This window comes from Clytia hemisphaerica, unplaced genomic scaffold, assembly GCF_902728285.1.
Source record: "Clytia hemisphaerica strain Z4C2 unplaced genomic scaffold, Clytia hemisphaerica genome assembly, whole genome shotgun sequence".
In the NCBI taxonomy this organism is placed as follows: domain Eukaryota; kingdom Metazoa; phylum Cnidaria; class Hydrozoa; order Leptothecata; family Clytiidae; genus Clytia; species Clytia hemisphaerica.
The window spans coordinates 770,818-796,873 of NW_027104166.1; the positions used below are offsets into that span (position 1 = coordinate 770,818).

The 26,056-nt window shown below is 36.1% G+C and overlaps 2 protein-coding genes and 1 pseudogene across 2 annotated transcripts in view; all 3 read left to right on the top strand.

The window, feature by feature from the left end:
* Positions 1 to 257: 257 nt before the first annotated feature.
* Positions 258 to 12,571, top strand: LOC136814232 (salivary glue protein Sgs-3-like; the record flags this gene model as incomplete). The annotated part of the gene is given in 2 exon segments (XM_067070748.1): positions 258 to 368; positions 11,893 to 12,571. Coding segments are annotated over 2 exon segments (332 nt in total), but the record flags the coding sequence as incomplete, so codon positions are not given.
* LOC136814231 (uncharacterized) lies at positions 3,518 to 4,650 on the top strand (annotated as a pseudogene).
* A 1,069-nt stretch (positions 12,572 to 13,640) lies between the features above and the next one.
* LOC136814229 (nitric oxide synthase 1-like) overlaps positions 13,641 to 26,056 on the top strand; it is a 56,786-nt gene continuing 44,370 nt past the window's right edge. The window contains exons 1-2 of the mRNA XM_067070746.1: positions 13,641 to 14,342; positions 16,775 to 16,865. The gene's annotated coding sequence lies outside the window, so the exon portion shown is untranslated. The remainder of the gene's footprint in view (positions 14,343 to 16,774; positions 16,866 to 26,056) is intronic.

A 26,056-nucleotide genomic window follows, 5' to 3' on the forward strand; every position in this document is an offset into this window, starting at 1 on the left:
TATAAAAACAAAATGGCTGCAACTAAGAAGAGAAAACCAACAATTAATTGCATTCTATTTTTCCTACCTGTAGTGGTCTCAATAGGTTAAAAGCCCTGCAAATGATACTGATAATTCTAAGTGAGAGGTCGCCAACGAATTTTAAATCTGGCTTCGCAGGTTTGGTCAGGCCCTCATGCCACTGTTTAAATAAAAGAATTAGCAATTTGAACAAACCAGGGGGTGAAAAATAAACATTGATTCTCGTTTTTTCATAGATGGTAATTGCTATTGCGAAGCTAACCAGGTAGGTACAAAGCTTGGAGGTCTTGATACCACATGGAAAAATTGTGTTTATAAAGGTCCCAAACCACCCTACCAGTTCGAAGGTAAGATTATCGTTTCTTTATACAGATTTGAGAGTATATTTCTCTTTATGCAACTTCAGCAGAAATGAATAGATCATTAAATCACGGTGCGTTGTTAGTTTAATCTTCAGTTGGGTCATTGGAAAAAGTAGAAAATCGATATCCCCCCTCCCCCAGAAAACTAAAAAAGGATAGAGGAAATCGTTACCATTTTTTTCATATTTTACGATGTTTTAGCTGTGTCAGTAAAACCCAAGTTAAAAACTATTCTACTGGACTGATAAGGGTGAAGCGAAAGTGGGGAGGCACACTTCCCTATCTTCCGTTAAACAGCAGTAGGAAAAGATAGCTTTCGGACTGCGGTAGAAAACTTACTTTACTCAATAAATGATTACCGTGAGATCGGGTAACTTGCATCAGTGGAGGGAAAATTGCATAACCATCAAATGCCTGACCAATCAAAGGAGCATAATTTCAAGTAAAAGTGCAAGAACTACGCAGCTCCCCTCGCAGCTCTATCCTACCATTTTAATAATAATAATTGCCACCGGAGCGAGCCTGAGGGCGAGCGAGGATGGCAGTCATTGCTTCACGCTAGGATATTGGACACGCATCTCGAAATTTTGCGCGCGTTTTTTTTTTTTGTTTGTTTGCGTTTGTTTGTATCGTATGTTCCGGCTTAAATGATATCCCGTAAAGTTGGCTTCCCGGTAAAGTTTCATAGCTTTTCCCTTTTAGCATGCGCGGCGGACGCTTTTCCTTGCCTTAACTATTAACTTTCGGTAATTAGTTCTTACAAAATAAACAATGGATGGCGAAGAAGATGAGCATATTTATTTTTCTTATAAGCATCTACTTTATAAGAATCAAATCAATAACTCTTTATTGAAGGTAATATATCTTTCGGTAATTAGTTCTCACAAATTAAACAATGGATGGCGAAGAAGATGAGCATATTTATTTTTCTTATAAGCTTCTACTTTATAAGAATCAATCAAAACTCTTTATTGAAGGTAATATATCTTTCGGTAATTAGTTCTTACAAAGTAAACAATGGATGGCGAAGAAGATGAGTATATTTATTTTTTCTTATAAGCATCTACTTTATAAGAATCAAATCAATAACTCTTTATTGAAGGTAATATATCTTTCGGTAATTAATTCTTACAAAGTAAACAATGGATGGCGAAGAAGTTGATTACATTTATTTTTCTTATAAGCATCTACTTTATAAGAATCCAATCAATAACTCTTTATTGAAGGTAATATATCTTTCGGTAATTAGTTCTTACAAAGTAAACAATGGATGGCGAAGAAGATAAACATATTTATTTTTCTTATAAGCATCTTCTTTATAAGAATCAAATCAATAACTCTTTATTGAGGGTTATATACCTTTCGACAATTAGTTCTTACAAAATAAACAATTGATGGCGAAGAAGATGAGCATATCTTTTTTTCTTATAAGCGTCTACTTTATAAGACTCTGTTAAAATAAGGAAATTTTTAGTTGCGATTTTGCAAATCTTGTACTGTAAGCTAAAGTTTCAATTCTTATTTATCAACTTAAAATTTTTCAACCAGTCAAAATCAAAATGCGTAATCCGTAACTTACTCAATATCGACAGTCTCTCCAATGCATTGCTTGTACTTCTTTAGAAAAGATTAACGAAAGATTCTATGATTATTAGAATTAATGAATTAAAAAAGGTATATCTATTTCCTTTTTAGTTTTTTTTCGGAGATTCGAAGACATTTATTTCATCTCAAAACTCATCATACAATTGGCGAAATTTTCGACTTTAAGTCGTCTTGTTAAGCTTTGTTTTAAATACGTGACCTTTATGAGAGCGGTGGCAGTTAGTGCAAACTATGACCTAGTAATAATAATGTATACAAGTTCAAGGCACACGAGGGCCTCTGAGAACTGGATCTTGATTACAATTGTCTTGTCTCGAATCTTTTCGGATGGTTTTTCCAAGCTTCGTTGAGTCTTTCTTTAAACATTTTGACAGTCTTTGCCTCTACAACGTATCTTGGTAATCTATTCCAGTTTGGTATACTCCTGTAAAAGAACGAGCTGGTTTGTGCGCCTCGGAATCCATCTTTACCAAAATTTGGTATCAGCTCATCATTGTGTCTCCTGTTCGGACGTGTTCGAGTCGATAATTTACTTGGAAGAGTATTTTTATCGTAGTAGTGGAGATGTTTGTATACTTGGACCATATCACAAAAGAGTCTCCTGAATTCAAGTGTGGGGAGGTCAAGTATGCGCAAGCGTTCTTCATAGGACAAATCTTTGCAGATAGGCACGAGTCTTGTGGCGCGTCTTTGTACACCCTCGATCAAATTAACATATTTTCGAAGTTTAGGTGACCATACCGACTGAGCATACTCTAAGTGCGGACGGACAAACGAAGTATATAGTACTAGGAAGATGGATGGATTCAAATGTTCAAAGCTCCTGTTAATCACTTCTTGTATTGAATTTGCCCTCTTTACCTATGCCTTCTTTACCTATTCTCATATGCTCCTCGAATGTAAGTTCTGAGTCGATCACAATCCCAAGATCTTTCTCTTCAAAAACATGTTCTAGCTGATTTTACCCAAGAAATTATCGGACCATGCATAAACGACGATGAGTGTTATGTCTATTTGTTATGTACGCGAACGGTATTATATTTAGTAGCGTACGCGTATAGGATTGTATATAGTATATCGAAGGAGCTAGAATATTCCAAGATGGCGTCATGAAAGCACATGCTTTTACTCTTGTTTCTGAACATAATGTTTGGCGCTGCTACAATCCGTGCCATAATATATTTGCACTTTTGGCTAATTTACCATTTTTCGAAAATTGAAGTTCGAGCGAGAATGTCAATTTTAGGCCCTCAACTTGATTTCATCGATTATTTCGATCTGGGAGGGATTTATTGGTTTCTAGGCTATATTTCAAGCCCTACTGGATCATTTTTAAACTTTTGGATCCTCTGATCCTAAGGTCCTAAGTCTTAAGTCTAGCGTTAAAACTCAGAGTTAAAACTCTACCCTTCGAACCTACTTTAGAGCACTTACAAATCGATTGTGGTTTCAAAACACCCCGGTGAATTTCCCTTTTGTGCCAAGTATTTTGTCCCTGATTGTAGAGTAGGATTTTCGCTGCTATTCTTCTTCTACTGCCATACGATCCAGATTGGATGTTTTTATTTCTTCGAGATGGCAAAAGCAATTGATATTTCTGCACCAAAAGGCTTCAATATCCATGGTGACCCTACGAATCTGGGTGCCAACTGGAAAAAATGGAAATAAAGTTTTGAGGTTTACCTTATTGCTGCTGGTATTAATGATGACAATCAAAAGAAAGCTTTGTTATTACATTGCGCTGGTGAAGCCATGATAGAACTGCATAACACTTTACCAGAAATTGAGATACCAAATAACCCTACAGAATACACAAAAACTGTTAAAAAGTTGGACAACCATTTTATACCAAAACAAAACAAGCGATATGAACGTCATTTATTTTGGTCTTGTTCACAGAATAACACTGAATCAACTGGACAATATTTGTCAAGGCTCCGACAGCTTGCTACAACATGTGAGTTTCATTATAAGCAGGATGAAATCGTCGACCAAGTAATCGGTGGATGCAACTCAAAGAAATTGAGAAAACGATTATTGAAAGAACATAACCTATCTTTAGACAAATTGTTGGAAATTGCTTTTGTCTTAGAAACCGCTGATCACCAATCCGTCAAATATGACACTGACAAACCGCATCAACATAATAAACCTGTTGAGGAGGAATCCGATGATGGCGATGGAGACAACGTCAACAGAATTTCTGACCGTCGACCACCACGTTATCCAAAAAGTAGAATATCGAAAACACCACATACTACCAGAAAACTAACATGTTATCGTTGTGGAAGTAATCACTTAGCATCTGAATGCAGAATCGCCAAAGACAAGACATGTTTCAACTGTGGCAAAAAGCGACACTTAAAAACAGTATGTCAGTCAAAACAAAACCCTAACCAGCAAGATAACCCAACGATACGTTACATCACAGTTGAAGATTCATCCTCTGATGATGAATTCATATTAGGAGGCCCCCCCATGGTGTCAGCCCCCCCTAGAAATCTGAAGGGCACCTAGGCCAGGCTAGTAGAGGGGGGCTAATGCCTTGCAATTCTTTGGGGCTACCTATTCATTAAGGGTACCTAGCTGTCTTGATGGAGGCTCTGGGGGCTGGTTATATTTTCCAAATCGAATATTTCAAAATATTTCAAATTATTGAATTTTTTTACCCCGGCACCTAGTTTCCCATCCAATTTCTCTTTCGTTTCCCATCACGCCATCTTTTGCTATATTTTTCTAATATGGTTGTTTTGATTTACAGCCGCCATCTTTATAGCATAACAACAAAGCTTATTAGCAGGCGTTCATGCGTGAGCGCTTTTCACGCTATCATTAAGATTTTAGGAATGACAAAAGAACAAAAAGTGTCAATTCAAAAAAAATTTTTTTTGGCTGAATGGGGGTACCTAACTCAAAGCAATTTCTCAAGGGGACCTAAATTGCTGGGGGCACCATGCTCAATGGGGGCACCTGAAAAGTGGGCTGAAACCATGCCCCCCAGCGGTTGGCGTGATGGCGTGATGGAGGGTTTTTCGTGGCGTGATGGCGTGAAATTTTGAAAAAAACGGCGTGATGGCGTGAAAATGAAGTGCCGGCGTGATCGTGAAATCGAGTTTTTTTAGGCGTGGTGGCGTGAAATTTGCAGTTCAGCGTGATCGTGAAAATTATATCTATTAGTTAATCGTATTTCTATGTCGATTTTAGCCAATTTAGAGGGTTTAAATTTCAAAATTTTTCTTGGTCGGCCCCAACTATGGTGGGCCTCCTATAGGGTCTCCTATAGATCTCGTTTTATAAAACATAAAAAAAAGGTGCAAACAGTTCTATTCATCTGCCATTTATCCTTGTAACTTCCGATTGTTTTTAGCAGTTGCTAGCTAGTCTTCAAAATAATAAAGTCGAATGCTATGAGATGGTCGAAAATTGAAAATTTTCCCCGTCAGCGTAAACCATGGTTGCGCTTCCTCCGTAACTAACATTCTCCTCTCTTTCTTAGATGCTTATTGGGCTCTTCAAGAAAAAAATTGTACATTGGGGGTGGAGGATATAACAATTTTTAGTGATTTACCCCCCGAACAGGGTGACTTTTGGCCCCCCGGACAATAGGTTTTACCCCCCGGACAAGCATCTGCTGACCCCCCAGACACCCCAAATTAACCCCGGACAGAGCAAATTAACCCCCCGGACAAGGCAAATTTTGATGATTTTTTGCTACCCCCCGGACAAAATATCCTCCACCCCCATGTTAATTTTTTTTCTATAAGAGCCCATTCTTATAGATGCATCAAAGATATCAGGTCTTTTATTTCAGAAAAACATACATTTGTAGCAAATCCTAACACAAAGAAGCAACAGGTTTATTATGAGGTGTAATTTTAAGCAGATTGATCAAAGGAATCCTGTGATGTTTTAACCATATTTTGGAAAAAGAGAGTAAATGAGGGCGATTTTAGCCATACTAAATTGAAAATTTCTCCCGTCGGCGCAAACCATGGTTGCGCCTCCTCGTTCCCCTTTTGAAAACTATTTACGCTAATTCACAATTAATACCGAGTTTATGTATTTACACTTTTGAGGACGGTAGAGTGACTGAAGCGATTTGGAAAAACCCGCAATTCCGCCCCGCAAAATCGAGGACGGTAAAAGTGCTGATTTACCGTCGTCCTCAGCTGGTCAGGATCTACTCAAATTAAAACCTTACCGTGTCCGTCGCTGAAAAACACACATACATAAACTCGCTATAATGCCCATGGGACCCGTCAACGGGGGGGACCAGGGGGCATGGCCCCTCATATTGCTTGTACTTTTAAAAGATTTCCATTATTTTTACATGAATTATTTTTCAAATTGAATTGAAATGGGTCCTAAAATAGCACTTTGAACCCTTCAAAACTCAAAAAATTTCTCCGTTACCCAACCATGGTGGGCTTTGTCAATTTACTCAAATATACCTCAGCCCTCAAACCGGTGCCCTTTGATGTGACCAGTTGTCCAACAATTTTTGATATGCATAAGTCAAGATTACGTCATTTTTCCTATCGAAAACACCCGTAATGGCGTGAAATCGAAAAAAATTGGCGTGATCGTGAAAATCAAATTTTTCAGGCGTGATGGCGTGAAATCGAAAAAAAATTGGCGTGATGGCGTGAATTTTGGGTCCGCTGGGGGGGCTCTATTAGCAATTGACAACCCATCGCATTCCGGAAATAAACGTCATCGTATCTTTCCAATCAAAATGAATAACATTACAGTTGAAATGTTGATTGATAGTGGAAGCGATTTAAACATTATCAGTCAAGAAACTCTAACCAAAATGGACTTTGAACCCAAACGTTTTCCATGCAAGGGGCAAGCTAAATCGTTTAATGCTCCAATTCCATTTATAAGAATGTTGTTATGTAAAAATCAGGGAACTCTGAAACAAATGCCCGATTTATCATCAATCCTCACCCATCCGTTACTATCCTTGGATACGACTCGTCAATTGAATTGAACCTACTTCGTGTCGGACCTGATCCAGTTGCAACAACTACCACTACAGAAAGAGTTAATAACATTACTGCTAATTCTTCAAAGATGAATGACATTATTACCGAATATAGTGATCGATTTCAAGGCTTGGGTAAATTAAAAGGTGTTTCATTGAACATTAAGTCTGACCCATCTACTCAACCAGTTGCACAGAAACCTCGACGGCTTCCAATATTAATGCAAAAGGAAGTGGACACAGAACTAGACCGTCTTCTCGAGTTAGGTGTAATTGAACCAGTATCAGATCCACCATCATGGGTCAATCCAATCGTACCTGTCCCAAAGCCGAACTCTAGCAATATACGTTTGTGTGTGGACATGAGAGCTGCTAACACTGGAATGCATACGCATACGGGAACCGTATCAAATCCCAACTGTTGATGAATTATTGCAAGAATTCAACGGCTGTAAACTGTTCACCAAACTTGATCTAAACAAAGGTTATCATCAAATCGAACTAGATAAAGCGAGCAGAGAACTTACAGCATTTGCTACTCATCGTGGTATATTTCGTTACACTCGCCTTCTTTTAGGAATGTCATCTGCAGCAGAGATCTACCAACGTGAAATTGAATTAGCACTCACTGGTCTCCCAGGAGTTAAAAACATTTCAGATGACATTATTATTGGCGGCAGAACTGAAGAAGAGCTAATTTCAAGAACAGAGGCAGTATTCGAAAGACTGCGCACCAAAAATCTTACAGTTAACCCAAAAAAGTGTAACTTTCTAAAAACAGAACTGCTTTACATGGGACACAAATTATCCCAATTTGGTGTATCACCAGATGAAGAAAAAGTTCGATCCATCGTTAACCTCCTACCTCCAACAAACATAAAAGAACTTCGAAGCTTCTTGGGGATGATTACGTACTGTTCCAAATTTCTCCCAAATTTTGCTACCGTCACCGAGCCACTGAGAAATCTACTAAAAAAAGGACGTTCCATGGGAATGGACCTCTGATCATCAAAGTACATTCGACAGTTTGAAGGAACTTTTACTTGACAGTGAAACACTTGCTTACTTTGATGTGAATGCAGAGACAGAAATATCAACTGATGCTTCTTGTGTTGGTCTTGGTGCAGTCCTCATGCAGAAACAGAAGAATGGGACATGGAGACCAGTCAGCTATGCAAGTAGATCATTATCACCAGTGGAGAGAAGATATAGCCCACTAGAACGTGAGTGTCTTATGCCCTCGAACGTTTTCGATTATACCTCTACGGACTTTATTTTACTATTAAAACTGATCACAAACCACTGGTACCCATTTTCTCATCCCCAATGAAATCAATCACACCCCGCATTGAAAATCTTGTTATCAAAGCCATGCCATACAATTCAAAATTGTATATCAGCCGGATAAATTCAGTGGAGCTGATTATTTATCCCGATCTAATCATGATAAACATATAACTGTTAAACGTAATGTGACAGAGGATTTTGTTATAATTATGTGTATGAACATACCTTACCACAATCTGTTTCAGCTGAAACCATTGCTCACGAGCAACACAGGGACCCAGACGTCAAGAGTATCATAGATTTCATCACTAACGATAAAATGTCACCAAATTGCCAGTACTTCACTATGCGTCACAGTTTCTCCATTGTCAACAACGTTGTCATGTTCAATGACAGAATCTTCATTCCAAAATCGTTAAGGCAACACATCATTCAAATCGCTCACGAGGGCCACCAGGGTATCGTTCGTACCAAGCAAAGATTGCGTGTTAAGACATGGTGGCCAGGAATTGGTTCTGATGTTGAAGAATTTATCAAATCATGCCATGGATGCCAAGTAGTTGGACCGCTACCCAAACCAACTCCGCTGGCAACAACAAAAATTCCAGATAAATAGTGGTTACTGCTCGGATGTGATCTTGTTGGACCGTTCCCAACAGGTGAAAACCTTCTCGTTTGTGTAGATTATTATTCAAAATACCCAGAAGTGGAATTACTTCACAACGTTTCGTCAAAGTCCATTGCTACGAAATTAAGAAAATTGTTTTGTAGATATGGTGCACGGGATTGTATTGTTACCGACAACGGTCCTCATTTTCGGAAACACACTGAATTTCGGAAACTATTGAAGGAATTTAATGTTAAGCATCGCAAAGTCACACCCTATCATCCGATGGCCAACGGGGAAGTTGAACGATTCAACCGAAACCTTAAGAAAACGATTCAAGCATCAATCGCAGAAGGGCAGAACTGGAGACAAGCACTTGATAACTTCCTCCTGTCCTACCGCACCACGCCACATGCCACAACCGGCAAAACTCCAGCCGAGCTTATGTTTGGACGAGTAATTCGCGACAAAATCCCAAACAACAAGAAATCGAAACCGTCCGCATCCAGCAAATTGGTCTGTCAACGGGATCAAAACAAAAAGATTCTTGTCAGACATCACTATGACCTCAAACACAAAGCAAAGCCGCACGAATTTAAAGTTGGGAATGAAGTTCTCACAACGAATGTTACTAGCAAGAGAAATAAAACCACACCTAAATGGAACAGTAATCCAGGAACCGTTGTTAAAGTTAAAGGCAACAGTTTAATCATTCAGCAAGGCGCAAAGCAAATCATGGGCTCAGCCAACCAATCGAAGCAATACAAACGTCCAGTATTGCAAAGTCATCTTAAATCCAAAACAACTACTAGTAACAGTTGTAGTTCCTCTGATGATGACTACTTTTCCGGTACAGTTGATGTTCAACCGACAGCAGAAAATCCCAACGAAAACGAGAATGTTGCAGTTAACGACTTAACATCATCCGATGCAACAATCCCATACAATGAAGAGGACAATGACCCAGAACCTCTTTTTATTCCAAGAACACAACGTGTAAAACAAGCTCCAAAGTGGTTATCTAATTACGAACTTACATGAACATTAAAAAAAAACTTGAAATGTTTTGATATTTTACAGAACAATTTACGAACTTCAAATTGTTGACATTTGTTGAAGCTGTTATGATTTATGAACTTTTTCCAATTAGAGGAGAGATTGAAATGTTTAGCTTAAGCTTTAACTTTATTTTTGACCTCTATCTACTTGCTATTTGTAGTGGGGGAGAGATGTTATGTCTATTTGTTATGTACGCGAACGGTATTATATTTAGTAGCGTACGCGTATAGGATTGTATATAGTATATCGAAGGAGCTAGAATATTCCAAGATGGCGTCATGAAAGCACATGCTTTTACTCTTGTTTCTGAACATAACAATGAGGTACAGTGTCAAAGGCCTTTGCGAAATCAAAATAGATACTATCAATCACTTTTACCTCCGATGTACTTTCACAACACGTATCCAAGTAATACAACAGTTGCGTAACGGTGGATCGATTTTTGATAAAACCATATTGCTTGTTCGATAAAAGATGTTGATCAAGAAGATGCTCCATAATATGCTTTCTCACTATTGACTCCATCAGTTTGCATACTATTGATGTCAAGCTTACAGGTCGATAATTTACTGCAAGATTTTGAGCACCTTTGTTCTTATATATGGGTATTACGTGAGCTTCTTTCCAATCCTTTGGTAGAGACCCTTCCTTTAATGATGTGTTCATTATTACTGCAAGAGGTTCAGAGACGTAGTCAGATAACGACAGTAGCATCTTAGGATGTATTCCATCAGGACCGAATGATTTATTTTGATTTAGATGTTTTATTTCGATCTGGATCATTTCTTTTGTTATATGGATTTCATCGATTACGGACTCAGTTCTTTTCTCGAAGTCCGGAGGCTCTCTTGTGAAAACACTGCAGAATTGACGTTGAAGTATCTTCGCCTTTTCATGGCCTTTCTTCATGTTTCAAAGAATTCTTGTCATTTCCTGCCTCAAGTAATAATTTTAAAATCTCATATTTGCCACGCGAGTATTTTTGGCGAGTTACTTGCCGATAGAATGGCGGGTAAACGCGTGGTTGGATAAAAAAAGTGGTGCGCGGTCATAAATTTTAAAATGGCAGGAATTCAGATGTTTCTCGATGGCTGCTGGACGTGTAATCTCAAATTTAATAATGATGTTGGACAAAATTATGCATGCCATCACTTATGATTAGGGTTACAACCTGCAAATTTTGTAAATCAGGTTTGTTTTGACTTAACTTTGTATTTTAATGACCAGCCCGATGCAAGTTACCCGCTTAAGGAACTATGATTTGAATTTTTTGTATGCTCAAAGTCAATTCGTTTGTTAAGTGTCCACTGATTATTGTTTTGATTGCGATTGTTTAGCCAATGCTCTAGACTGGAGTCGTTTATAATGCGTGTAATACAGTAGTATAGGCGTTATATGATAATACGATAATTGTTGCGGGATAATATTAGTTTGTATAAACTAACTTTTGTTAAAAATTAAAATTTGTTCCCTCCATTACTTTTTGTTTTACTGTATTTCTACTATATCTGAATTAGTCGTCTAGCTTGCTAGACTACCAATGCTCCAATTCTGCCGAAGAAGTGGAAGTTCTTATCCTTTAAGGGAACTTATTTTGGCGAGAACTCGAAATTCGGCAAATTAAGTTTTCGCCAAAATTAAAAAAATCGTTGATTCGCCAAAATAAGTTCTCGCCAAAATTAAAAAAATTCCTGGTTCGCCAAAATTAGTTCTCGCCAAAAAAAAAAAAAAAATTTAATCCACCGTTCGTCAAAATTAGTTCTCACCAAAAAAAGTTCCCTTAAGGTAGTACTTTAGGCGTACAGACTTTCGCGAGCAGAAACTTTCGCGATTTTTACGAATTTTGGCCTTTTTCTTTTAAATAAGAGTGATATCGTTTGCTTACTCATCTATTTTAATTCACAAGCTTTTTCACATTGGATAAAACCTTTGATATTATTTTCAACGTTACTTTACTTTTTCAGGTTGTCCAAATGATTGGGAGCTTGGTCAGGGAAATTCTAGCTTAACAGATGCTGCTTTGCATTACAGTATGTCATCATGCTATATCCGATGCATGCATACACACGCTAATAAATTAGCCCATTCTGGGGCATCCTACAACTATTTGCTCCGTAGCTGTAAATGTGTTAGCGGTGTGCAACCTTTAAACTCATTAAGTCTTTGGAGGACATGTTATATGTGAAAAACTTTTTCAATCAGTCACAAAATTTCTTCCTTCAAAGTACTAATTATCATTTCAACATTTATATGTACTGTGTCTTTATCCAAGGAATTATTATAGACATTTGATATTTCAATTCATTCGGTTTTACCGTAAAAAACGATTACTTTAAGGGTAGAAACTTTCGCGTTTTTCGCGATTTTGATCCTTTTTCGCGAAAGTTTCTGCCAGGTAAGAAATTAAACCTTTCCTATTCAGTTTTGCACTGTTTGCTAAATTGTTGCGTGTTTTATGAGTTTTTGTTACCAAATAAGGTAAATTTTATATGAATTCGCGAAAGTTCTCTCTGTGAAATTTCGGCTAAAACCATAATTCGCGAAATTTAAATTCGCTAAATTTCGCGACTTTTTGACTTCGCGAAACTTTCTGCCCTTAAAGTACATTACCGGTATAATTTCACGAAAACATGTACTAGTGAAAAAAAGAAGAAAATAAAAAAATATATTTTTTTATATTTTTTTTTTCATCATTAATTTCTTGATCTCCAAAAGTATATTGGTTCTTCTTACAAGAAGTTGAAATATTTTATGTATATGTTATGGGTTGGTCTAAAAAGCAGGGTAGCCAATTGGGCTAGGTTATGGGGTACTGCTTTTTGCCTAAACTTTTGAAGTCTGAAACCTGTTTTCATGTGGAAATAACTATTACAACATCTTGTTAATGATTCCATGTAATAAAATTTAAGATTCCTTTCGAACTTCAGCCACAATAGCCTTTTTTCCAAAGGTACTGAACTTTGTTACTTCTCAAAAGACCTGGCGCCATTTTGTTTTCCTTCTTGGCTTCGTTTGAAACTTTACAGACCCGAATAAAAAATATATACAAAACGGTTTTTAATATTTTAAATTTAGATGTTATTTATGTTTTTAATTGGGCTTATAGCAGTGGCGTGGTGGCAGGGGGGGGCCCCAGCGGAGCCCTTTTGAGAAGGGGCGCCAAAAAATGAGGGACGCCAAGAAGGATTTTTCAGGCGCCCATATCGAAAGATTGACAAATGAAAAAACAAAAATGGCGCCCCTCATCACCTCAAAAACTCAAAATTTTCTGGCTCGCTTCGCTCGCATACTCCCTTTTTTGTGTTCATAATGAGCGTATAGAGAGGGGCGCCAAAAACAAAAAATCTTTAAAAAGGGCGCCATATTTGCCTTGGCCACCCCAGAGAAATTTTCCCACCACGCCACTGGCTTACAGTAATTTACGGAATAAAATTCCGCCTTTTAATTTACAGAATTTTATTCCGCAAATTACTAATCTACGGAATACGTTGATATCTCTTGAAGCAATAGAGGTATAATGTTCAAACTTCACACACATGTCTTCAAAATGGATCAATGCTGCTACATGCCAAATTTGGGAATATGAAACCTACGTAAACCGTAATTACGTCCAATAAAGCATTTAGTGCCGTACTGATTACAAAAATTCCGCAAATTACTAATCTACGGAATATTCAAATAACTCTCGAACCGTTGTATGTCTTATAACGAAATTTGGCACGTATCTTAGTATCCGTAAGACTCTGCTTCATGCCAAAAATCAGCTCTGTAGTACTTTGTTGACGGGAGTTACATAAGAAAAACGGAAAATCACGTAGTCATCCTATAACCGTTCACCACCAAAACTTAGAACTGCTCTAATTCGAGGAGAAAATGGACCAACAAGCCCAAATTTGGTGTGAACACGTAAGATATATATGAAAGTCCTCTCTAAAAAAATTAAATCCCCTACCCGACGTGGGAAGAAGATACGTAAGAAAAACGTAATGTGACGTAGTGCAAAAATACAAGTCTGCGTATCTATGGAACGAATATGTTTCCCAACAAGAAAATTTGCACAAGGTAGCCCATTTGTGACAAAAGCTCACATGAAAAATTTCAGAGCAATACAATGACGTCATCGAGAGTTACGTTGAAATTCCGCAAATTACTAATCTGCGGAATAAAATTCCGCAAATTACTAATCTACGGAATTCTCAAATAACTTTCGAACCGTTATATATCATGCAACGAAATTTAGCACGTAAAAACAACTTGATCAATTTCTCCAAGATGTTCCCGACCAGCCACTGCTCCCTGCCTATCTCTCGTACAGGATGGCTGATTCGAATTCAATTGTTGAAATGGTCAAACACCGGACCCCACGGGTTGAGTGAGCAGAGAATTTGCTGAAACACATCAAAGGTAATCAAAGGTAAGGTTATCAGACACAAAATATGAAATTCTTTTAGTATAGTAAGATAAAACAAAGAACGCAAAGAAAAACAAAGAAAAAACTACTTTCAATATTAACTGTTCAGCATAAATGTTTTTCTTTGGCATACTCCTGCTGAAAAAACAATTATTTTAAGCTTAATTTTATACTACCTGTCAGACACTCTTATCTGGCTACTTACCGAAAAGGCTTCATTTCTGATCTTGATTCATTAAAAAAGGAATCACTTTTATTGCGGCAAGATTGAAGCTTGAGAATAAGACGATGATTTTTGAACTGTTGGATATTTGGTATTTGATATTTTGATGCAAAAAAAAAGAAAAAGAGTATATTCTTTGGACACCTTCATCAAACCCTAATTATTGGTGGGTCATCTGGTTAAAAAGATTGCTAGAATGGTTTAGAAAATACAATATTTTAAAGAATCTGTAAATTTCAATGTAAAATGAATCGTCTGTGTCTGAATGAAACACAGTTCAAAAAAAGAAACTATTAAACAGTATCATCACAGATCATACAAATGAAATGGAAACGTCTTGAATCCTAAACGCTTGCGTACAATCCTTTGGGTAAAAAGGTTAAAATGAAAACTTGGTCAGAAAGTTCTGAAAGTTCTAGGCGCTCCTAAACTAGTAGTAAATGAATGAAACAAAGAGGACCGTTCGAGTAAAATTATGTAGTCGTTTTTACTGAAACGTTCCATTTTATTTGTATTTAAGGTTGCTTGTGATAACGCAGCATTTGCTCTCAGGTGCCTATAAAAGCCCCTTAACTGGAATTACAGGTTTTTTTTATAAGAACATCAAAAAATTTTAATTTTTAATTTTTCAATGTTTGAGTTTAAGCTTAAAAATGTTTTTAATAATGAAAATATTTTTGTCATTTTCTTAGTATTTTTGTCATTTTTCTGTGTAATCTAGTATTTTAGAGCCCACAAAGCCTTAAAAAATGTTCTTAACTTGTTCTTAACATGTTTTTATATAGTTTGTTCTTTTTGCCACCCCGGGAAGCCTAAAGCTTCCGAGGATGGCATTCATAGCTTCACGCACAAGGAAGTTGGGCAAACATCTCACAACTTTGCGCGCATTTTTCAGTATTTTAGTTACGGTTAAACGGTGTACCGGTAACATTCTTAGCTTGACTGTATTTCTATTGTTTTATCATCCTTAAAAACACTTTTCCGGATTTGCTTTGATTTGATTACCCATTTTCAAAGCTCCATATGTCTTTTTTTATTACCTCAGGGAGTCGAATTAAGAGAAATTCCCTATTTAAACCACATGTAGTTATTAACCGCTCTGAGCAACGCAAATTAGAAATTTTTATCCTTTCAAAAATTTTTTTGTTTGACTATTACAGTAAAACGGCAGTTTAGTACAGTAGCGTTTAGTATGATATAAACAAACCATTATATACCATTATTTTGGTAATCGTCAGCCGTGCAAAATTACTCGAATCTGATTGGTTTAGAGGAGTGCGATTAATCGTTAATTGCACTATTACCACTTTTTGCACTCTTCGGCGGGGGGACACTTTTGTCCCCTTATTCTTTTCTTTCCCAAGTCCTGTGTCAGAGATTTTTTTTACTATATAATAAAAAACAAAGACATTTTTTTTCCAATATAAAAAAGAACAAAGAAATGTTACGTTACAATAGCTTCTTTTAATTGAAAACAAAGAAAAATTACACTGCAATGTTTTCTTTTTAAACAAAAGAAAAAGAGGAGGTTTTCGAATGTTTACAAAAAAAACTATGATTTACTAATGATTATTTACTGACGATTACCTCGGAATCGTATGTTTTGTCGTGCAATTAACGATTAATCACTCGTAACAAAGGAGAAAATACCGTAATTTGCACTCGTCCTTCGGACTCGTGCAAATTACTCTTTTCTCCTTTGTTACTCGTGATTAATCGTTAATTGCACTCCAAACCATACGATTACTAGTACTAATAAAATAGATAAGAAAAAAACAGATAAATAACTTTATTTTATCTCTATAAGAAGATATCTATGAGATAGACACAAATTGCTAATATTTGTAGACTAAATTTTGCTTCAGATGAGATGCCATTCTAACAGAAGTAACGGCTATCAGTAACATTTCTTTCCAAATTCAACAACTTATTTGATCCTTCTTCTGCGTTGGCACTTTAATGAAAATTATGGCTAGTATAACAAATGTGTAGTGTTTGTTAGCGCTTTAGCAGTTAGTTTTGAGCTAAATTTTATAGAAAAATTAACATTTTCACCATTTCGCAATTAATTGTTGAAACGCAAATACTTAAACAATATTTAACAATATCATGGGCAAAATTTGCTGTAGTTTAATAAGTAGCCTCTAATCATAAGTTATCATAAGTTATCCAGTCCAGTCTAACGCTTTTTTAATTTCTCTTCTTTTTATAGTGACAAAGATGACCTGCATTTGAATATTCTTGGAAGTTGTGAAGGAGTCATGTTGTTAAAGGATATTTTTTGACCTAACAAAGCCATCATGGTATGTCTCGCATTGTTTTATTTTCTCGTTCAAGTCACATAGTATGCAGATGGGTTCAAGGCATTGGATTTATAAAGCTCAAAGGGCTAGATGTCGTGCTTTGGCTGAAAAGTGTACTGGGTCATGTGACATTACAATACAATTTCACTACTTGACCAATAAGAATCTTTGCGGGTTTTCGAAAACAATAGCAGCAATAGTTTTTGCGACATTCACTTTTTTTGCTTGAAGGAGCTGGAAGCACGAAATCTAGCCATGCGGACTTTACAGAAATCTTTGGTTCAAGGTTCCATCTGAAAGTTCATGTCCCACCACTTGAAAAACTTCCACTCCTACCCTCTGGTATGGTCAGTGAAGCATTTAGAAACTATTAAACAGTAAACAATGAATTCAAGTTTTTGATTGAAAGCTGGTATTGATTCTTATTATTTTGTTAATTAAGGCCTACTTAAACTTTTCTAGTCGCACGTAGACCTATTTCTCCTAACAAATCTCCGTGCAGAGTCAAAGTCAGTAAAAATTGAGTTAGTGCCTCGCAAGATAGTAGCCAGTATATAATTATTTGTTAAGTTGGTTAAGTTAAGGTTTTACTAGCCTGTTTCACTCCTGTCACGGACAATTTGTGTTTTTTGAAAAATCCTGTGGTGTGTCGGTCTGGTATGTACGTACATGAATTTAGGACATAAAGAAAATAGAAAATCACTTTACCGTGGAGACAACAAGATACTTGCGGAAAATGTCCCAGACACGAAATGGTACCTAACCGTAACAAATCGTACTTCACGGTTCTTTCCCTGCAAGGGAGAGTTTGGTACAGGCTAAGGCCAGATATCTTCTTACTGTCGATTGTCGCAAATTATGGTTTGAACGGGACAGCTAATTGTTTTCGAATTACAAAGAAATTCGAACCACAAAAAATAAGGTGACTTTAACGAAGAGAGGAATTAATCCAGATTACTTTATCTAGAAAGATTCGAATAATAACAGAAGCTAGAATTAGCGATTATGTACATTATTAGTTTGTGACCATTCTTTACGATAGTTGAAGCAGTGAAAATCATTGTATCAATACTGAGAGTTTCATTTCTTTTTGAATTTCATTCAAACAATCCTCAGTTGAAAATGAAATTAAAAAAAACTAGAGTTCCGTTGCTCTTACAAAAAAATTACGTCATTGTAGTCCTTGGTTTCGTGAAGTTTTAAAGTGAACTAGTTCACGTGACGGTATTTTGAAATCAGTTCATTTCTTGAATTCAAAAGTTTTTCAGGGTTTGAAAATTTAGCGATTTGACCATTCTTTATAGATTTTATAGTGATATTTTGACCATTTCGTGATAAAGTATAATACATTATAAAGATCAAGACGCCTTTGGTTTAACTTTTTCCTTCCCCCCCCCCCAAAAAAAAAAGTAGATTAGGCGAATGATAAAAAATGTTTTGTTTCCGGAATGCGGGTGAAGGAAAAAAGTTATCATGCGGCCGGCCGGAAAATAATTTTTTTTTGCTATTTTTGATAATTTATGGCTCATTGAAATAGAGTTTAAGAATAACTTTTATGTATAAACACAGCATAAATTATGCCCTAAATTACAACAAGTACGGACTACTAACGAACGAAAGTTTGCGGCCGGGTCAGAAAAAAAAACTTTTTCACCCGGCCGGTTTCCGGAAACAAGAAATTTTTTTGTTTCGCCTTAGATTCGATTATGATACGTACTATCTTAAACAGTTTGAAGGCTTTTTTGATTGGTTGGATGGAAATATAAATTGCTTGGATATATAAGGTGTTGTGTCGATTTTTAGTTTTGTTTATGCGGAACGTAAAACGATCTATGCCAGTTTCCAATTGTATTTGAGTAATTTTTAAACACTCGATAGGGTACTGGTATTGATTTTAAAATAGGCCAAGGGTATTGCTTATCTGTTACTTATTTTCATTTACCACTCTCAATTGCCCTTTTTTTAATTCCAAGTACCTTATCGGCGCTTATTGGCGTTATTTTTTCGCCGCTGGCGTAATAAAAGCCTATGTCCGGCCCAACGTGCGATTTTTTTATCACTCTGTTGTAACGGTGGCGAGGAAAAAACCTGTGGTCGTCTGGTTAGACAAGCGTAATAAGGGCCTAGGAATTTAGGATATGTCTTATGGTTTAAGTTCTTTATCATGCGATCTCTCTTAAATTAGGTAAATTACCATGATTAACTTTTAAAGACAAGATTCGTATGATGAGTGTTAACCCTTTAAGTACCGATTACCTAAAAACTGGTCATCCGAAAACGTAAAAAGTATGCCGATGACTTAGAAACTGGTCATCTGGCAATGTACAAACGAAAAAAAACTGGAGCCCTTTGGGAAATTTAGAAAGTCCATCTTTTACAATTTACAAAGGAAAAACTCAAGCCCATTTGGGAATTAAATTATCTTTTTTATTCTCTTTTCTCTTGACATGTCCATTAAAACAAAGGAATCGTCATTACGAATTTCTCTTTATTTGAGTTTTTTTGCATATCCTAGAAAATAGAATAGTCCAGAAATGAAAATTTAATTTTGTCAAATAAAATTTCAAGGTGATAAAATAAGTTTCTGTGTAGTACTTTTGAAAAGTTTCTTTGAAATTTTGCCATTCCAAAAGTAAATTTAAAGAAAAACAACAATGTTTTTAAAATCGAGCAAAAGCTTTTCGATTAAAAATCATCTTCAGTGCTACAAATGATGTTAAAAATTGGAAATCAAAAAAGTTACAATTTATGTGTTTAAAAGCAATTAAATGTAGTAAAAAACTGGATAAAAGAAACATCATAAAATACAATATATTTTATATTTATATTTTATATTTAAATCTACTTTTGAAAAGGTTGTATGTCTTTTACAATTTACAAACGAAAAAAAAACTGGAGCCCTTTGGGAAATTTAGAAAGTCCATCTTTTACAATTTACAAAGGAAAAACTCAAGCCCATTTGGGAATTAAATTATCTTTTTTATTCTCTTTTCTCTTGACATGTCCATTAAAACAAAGGAATTTGAATTACTTTTTATTTATGATTTATGCTTTCTTAATTATGGTTTATGCTTTCAACTTATTAGAAAACCCGGGGGGGGGGGCAACTGGGCAAAAGGACCGACGGGTATGTGCGGGTCCTAAGGGTACCTTTTCCAATATGTTTAAAATGCACTGTAAGGGTCGGAAAAACTAGAGATACACTGTAAGGGTAGAAATTTCAGAAAATTCTTGAAAAATCTAGATATTTTGACCAAAAATGCTAGAATTTTGACCATTTTTTGCACGAAAGGGATCGAAAATTTGGGGGAAAATAATGCACTCTAAGGGTATGATTTTCACTGATTTTTGCTGCACTGTAAGGGTGCAATTTTAAAAGCCAATTTTTGGCCCGCACATACCGTCAGTCCGCAAACCCAGTGCCCCCCCCCCCCCCGGGTTAGAAAATCATCCAGTTTGTTAATGCTTTTATCGTTATTTAACTCATTTTTGAGTTAAAAATCAAAAGTGAAAACATCATCTGGCAAACTATGGAAGCCGAGAAGGGACAACCGAAATTATATTTCAAAAACTGAAAATCTTTTTCGGAAACCGAAATTCTTTCTTGGAAAAAATCAGAAATCCGAAACCTCTTTTGAATAATCCGAAACCTCTTTTTGAATCCGAAACCTGTTTCCTAAGAATACGAATTCAAATCCAAAACGAAATCGCACAAGATAAATAAAAAAAAAAAAATTTAATGAATTTCAATCGATTCCAAAGAGCACGATAACCTTTCATGCAGCCAGGACCACTTATTTTCTGCTCAATAAATCGACACAATTCCTCAACTGAAATGTGTCTTGTTCGCTTTTTCAGACCATAAGTTTTCAAACATCTTTTCAATGTTCTTAGTTGATCCCGTGATAAATCCTCAAAAAGTTAACTATGTAGTCGTATTTGTAATCTTTTTTGAAATAATGCTCTATAATACACCTTTTCGACCGTAGTCGCGCGGGAATCTTTTTTCCACTTTATCCCACTAAAACCGTCCCAATCTTTTTTTTGCACCAATAGACAATAGCAAACAAATCAAAAATCGCAATGACATATTTGTAAGTCATTGGCATACTTGAGAACATTTTTTTTTTAGTCGTGGCAAATAAATTACACCACCTAATTTTTTGTGCGGCAAACAAAAAAAGTTTTTCTAAAAAAGCGCGGCAAACAGAATAAGTCTTTGAATATAATATATAATAAAGCCGTGGCACTTGTAAAGTGTTAAAGATTGAAGATGTAGCTGAGCATCTCATTTGTGATTAGTCAGGACATGAACATATAAACGACTGGGCGTCTATCCTCTTTTCTGTCTTTGAAGCGAGCTTCGTTGCTCCCTGTGTTTCAAATTTGGTATAACAATCTGACAATATTCCGTCACAATTTTATTCCATTGAATTGCTCGACTAGAAAGACCTTTGGAAAGACTGACAGAGCTTGAATATTACTCGTAACTTATTTGTGATTGGTCGGGACCAAACATAGTTCGGACCCCTCCCTTAAGAAAGGGGATGACACCTTCCAAAAAAGTGAAGAAGGGGGGGATCAGAAATTTTCATTATAAAGGGGGGGGGATAGCAAGGAGGGGGGGTCGTTTAAGAAGGAGGGGGCTTACATATATTGTAGATTATTTTCCAGCACTGTTATGAAATTTGGTCTACATGAAAGGAAGTTCTTTATTTTCACTAAAAAGTGCTATTATATTTGCCAGATTTAATTTTTCTTTACTGTTTCCCTTCCCTTTTTACCATAAAAGATTTAGCCCAAAACCCTTGGGGGATAGGCATTTTTAAAGGTTGGGAGGGATGCCAAGAAGGGGGGGTCATTTAAGAAGGGGATTAGACCCCTTTCCGCACTATGACCAAATTATTTATTATTCTACCGTGCCGGCCAACCCTCTTTTTTCATGAAATCGAAAAAATAATGCAATTGACTTTGCAAAGCTGAAGGATGGACTTTAAAAGTTTTATGCAGTTTTTTTTAACTGAACAAGTTGAAGAACTGTAAATTCATCTAAAAACTTTGAATTTAAAATTGAACAACGTAAATAGCACGAAAGTCGCTCATCGATAAAAAGGCAAAAAGTCCAAAACGTCCAAAACGTCACAATTCTTTTAGATTTCGACTTTCCGACCCTAGACTTAAAAAAGTTTATTTTTGTTATATCGACCGACCGACCCATATTTTCCTGAAGGTTTTCCCGTAGAACAATAAATTAAATTTGTCTCGCCTAAGAAAAACTGGTATTATCCCGTAACAGTTATCGTATTATCATAAAACACCTATATTATTATATTACACGGGTTATAAATGACTACATTCTTATATTATGTGGAAAATAACTTATAAGAAAAGTATTATGGTAGTATTTCAATGCTCAGTAAAAGCTAGGCGGGGTGCTTTAATTGAATTATATCTTCTTTGAGATTATTTTGAATTTGTGATGAATACAGTCTTATAATTTACTCACTGCAGGCAGAATTTTAAATTTTGACTTGCTTTTTTTTTTAGTTCTATTGTTTTTTATTGTTCTTTTGCTGTTCAATTTTTTTTTCTTATTTTATGGACTAGGCTTTTTTTAAGGTTTTGGTTTAATCAAAGGCCTTGTTCAGTATCTGTTTAAAAAGAACTATTAGCTATGTAGCCTCATAATCTTTTCCTTGTTTTCTTCCCCTTTTGTGAAAGACTTAAAAATCTAGTTCACAAATGAACACTCTAAAAGCACGTACCCCGACCGAAGGATGTTTTTTTTTAACATGACGTGGGTTGCAGTTGCGTGGACGTGGATAGACCTTTTCTTAAATTACGTCACGAACATCACTTGCCTCGTATTCAAAAAATTACCATAGTGATTATGTCCCTTGAGAGATTAAATGATTTTTTTATGAATAGAAAGTAGTTTTGATAAAATCCGCTGGGAGTTAATCAACATGGCAATAACTTCAAAACGAGGCAAGCGATGTTCGTAACGCAATTTATGAAAAGGTCCATAAGAAATACTTTTTGTGGAAATTGAGCTTCCAAGTTTAGCTAAGAGTAAAACTTTTCGTTGGTCAATCGACGCGAATTTCTATCCATTTTTTAATTCATTAAGGCTTAAAGGGATAATCAGATGGTCTGAGATATTTTGCCTGCAGATAGCTTCTAGGATTTTAGGAAAAACCTCTAAATTTTTCGGTGTACTTATTTTCCTAACTCAATTTATGCCAATTTGAAATTTTGAACCTTTGCTTGAAAACAATAGAAAAAAGTGTGAAAAGTCCTTGAAAAGTCCCATTTTTCGAGATTTCAAATTGGCATAACTTGAGTTAGGAAAATAAGTACACCGAAAAATTTAGAGGTTTTTCCTAAAATCCTAGAAGCTATCTGCAGGCAAAATATCTAGGACCATCTGATTATCCCTTTAAAGAGCAAGCTCTTCTTTTTTGTTATCTTTTATAAGCGCCCAAAATGTAAGAAATATTGGTAAAGCCTACTCCTTTGATCCAGAAACGAAAAAACGCCTAGCGTCTTTCGCTCGAAGGACACGTTTGGTAACTGAGAGACGTCTCGTTAAGTCCATATATTAGTGCCCAACTGTTCATAAAATTAATGGATTAGTATGGTTTTCCTCAGTTTGATGCTTATAAAAATCTTAGAGGGGTTCTATTTGGTAAAATTTGCGAACATTAGGAGTCAATTTAAGCGCTTATTGTTCTTTCTCTATTATGTATATTTTCAACATAATCTTTTACAGCAAAATGAGTCGATAAAATTTATGATCATTTGTAAAAAGAGCTTAGATTTTTTTCTTCCATTAAATCGTTTTTGTTTCTAGTTTTTCTTTACTGAAATTGTTTTAAAGGTGTGAGATAAGAGAAGGGGTGGGGTAAGTGAATTTAGCGTTTTTTGCTTCTTTTTTTATTCGTTGGATTTCTATAGTTTTTATATTCTTAATGGGTAGTTCTATGTATTTGGTGGGAAGGTTCGTACATATAAGATGTGTCAGAGATCATTGAATATTTTGTATTTGGCTCAATGTAGAATGTGGCTCTGTTTTTGACTTGAGTCTTATGCTGTTTCTACTGTTTCTCTCCTGGACTTATTACCGAGTTTATGTATACACCCCTGTCTCACAGCCCCGGTGGAAATTTTTTCTCAGTGGGGATAAAAATTCCTACTGAAATCTCAATGGGGATAATTTTTTGTTCCAAGGTTAAAAAATCCAGTGGGATGGTTTTGGAGCGCAATTTTTAAACATTGGATCTCGAATGGGGATGAAATCAAAGTCAAACTCCCAGTGTGGCTGAAATTCCAGGGTATTTTTTTTCCACCAGGGACGAAATTTTTACCAAATTTTCCAGTGGGGCTACGGTCCCAGCGGGTCTGTGACACAGGGGTGTATGTATGCGACGGAGACGGTTAGCTTTTCCCGTAAAATCAGCAGTTTCACTTTCCTCGATTTTGCTGCTCAAAAATACTAGTTATTCCAAATCGCTTTAGTCACTCTGTCAGGGTGTCTACGGGACCTTGAAAACCTTGAAAACCTTGAAAATGAACCACCCAACCTTGAAAACCTTGAAAACTATCAATTTTCTGGGAAAAACCTTGAAAACCTTGAAAATTCCGAAAAAAAATCTGTAGACACCCTGTCTGTCCTCACTCAAATACATAAACTCGCTATTTGTTTGATAAAAGTGTATTAGTGAATTTCAATTTCTTGAATTCAATTCTACTCCCATAGCAATCCTTCTTTGAAGCTACTGATACTGTACGGTCTTAACGTCTCGACATTAGGGCTCCCAGAGGGCGTTCCGTGTATCGATAGATACTTCTTTAATACAACAAAATATACTTTTGTTATCTCGTTATTCAGGTCTCATCAAAGTTTTCTCTGAAGTTTTAGATATTTTTGACGGTGTGGACATGCATGGTGCTCATTTTTGGCCTAGTTCGCGGTTCTCCTCTCAAAAAGGTCTCCTATCTACCTTTGAACCAATCACAAGTGGTTACGTCCAACGAAAGATTCTGCGGATCATAGGGCTGGTCTTCTAGTTTAATACTAAGTGGAAGGGAATTCCATTCGATTAGTGTCTGGGACCTATAGATTGGAAAATTACCACATGTGCCGATAAAAATTAGGGTATGAAATTTGGACTCTTACAGTGCAAAAGAAATTGAGCAAAATTTGAGAAAAACATCAACCCTTTAGTGCATTTTTTTAACTTTCTGTTCATTTTAGGGTGAAATTTTTGGGTGAATTCCATTCGATTAGTGTCTGGGACCTAGATTGGAAAATGACCACATGTGCCGATAAAAATTAGGGTATGAAATTTGGACTCTTACAGTGCAAAAGAAATTGAGCAAAATTTGAGAAAAACATCAACCCTTTAGTGCATTTTTTTAACTTTCTGTTCATTTTAGGGTGAAATTTTAGGGTGAATTCCATTCGATTAGTGTCTGGGACCTAGAGTTGAAAATGACCACATGTGGCGATAAAAATTAGGGTCTGAAAGTTGGACTCTTACAGTGCAAAAGAAATTGAGCCAAATTTGAACAAAAAATCAACACTTTGGTGCATTTGTTTTTACTTTCTGTTCATTTTAGGGTGAAAAAGGTCTTATTATTCTCAAAGATTTCACTTTTTCTTTGCTTCAGACCCCTCTTCGTACTTTGCCCAAGAATGAGGCTTCGTGGAACTCCGTCTTTTGAGGTTGTTGATATAGGTAACAGGGAAATGGGGACCTAGTTTAGAACACCGTATAATCTCCCCCTCTACAACCGATGCCGTCTATTCTTGTACCAAACTCTTCTTCTCAGAAATGAACACAGATCGCCCCACAATACAAATTTCTAGAGAAAGAGTAGGAGCCCAGAAATACCGCAAGACATGAGTTAAAGGATGAGACCTTCTTATCTTTCACGGTCGAATACTCTACCGATGTCTATTATAAAGGCACCCCCGCTACTTTTGTATAAAGTAGGATTTTTTTTTGGATATTTTTATGTACCAGGTGGACAAAAAAAACGCAACATGATTTATTCTTGACGTACAGTTGACGCTCTCTAATTCGATCTTCAAGGGGAATTGGATTTTCATCGAATAAGAGAGCTTATCGCATAAGGGAGCGTCGTTTATGAGAGTTTCTTGTTGACGGGGAGTTTAAATTTCATCA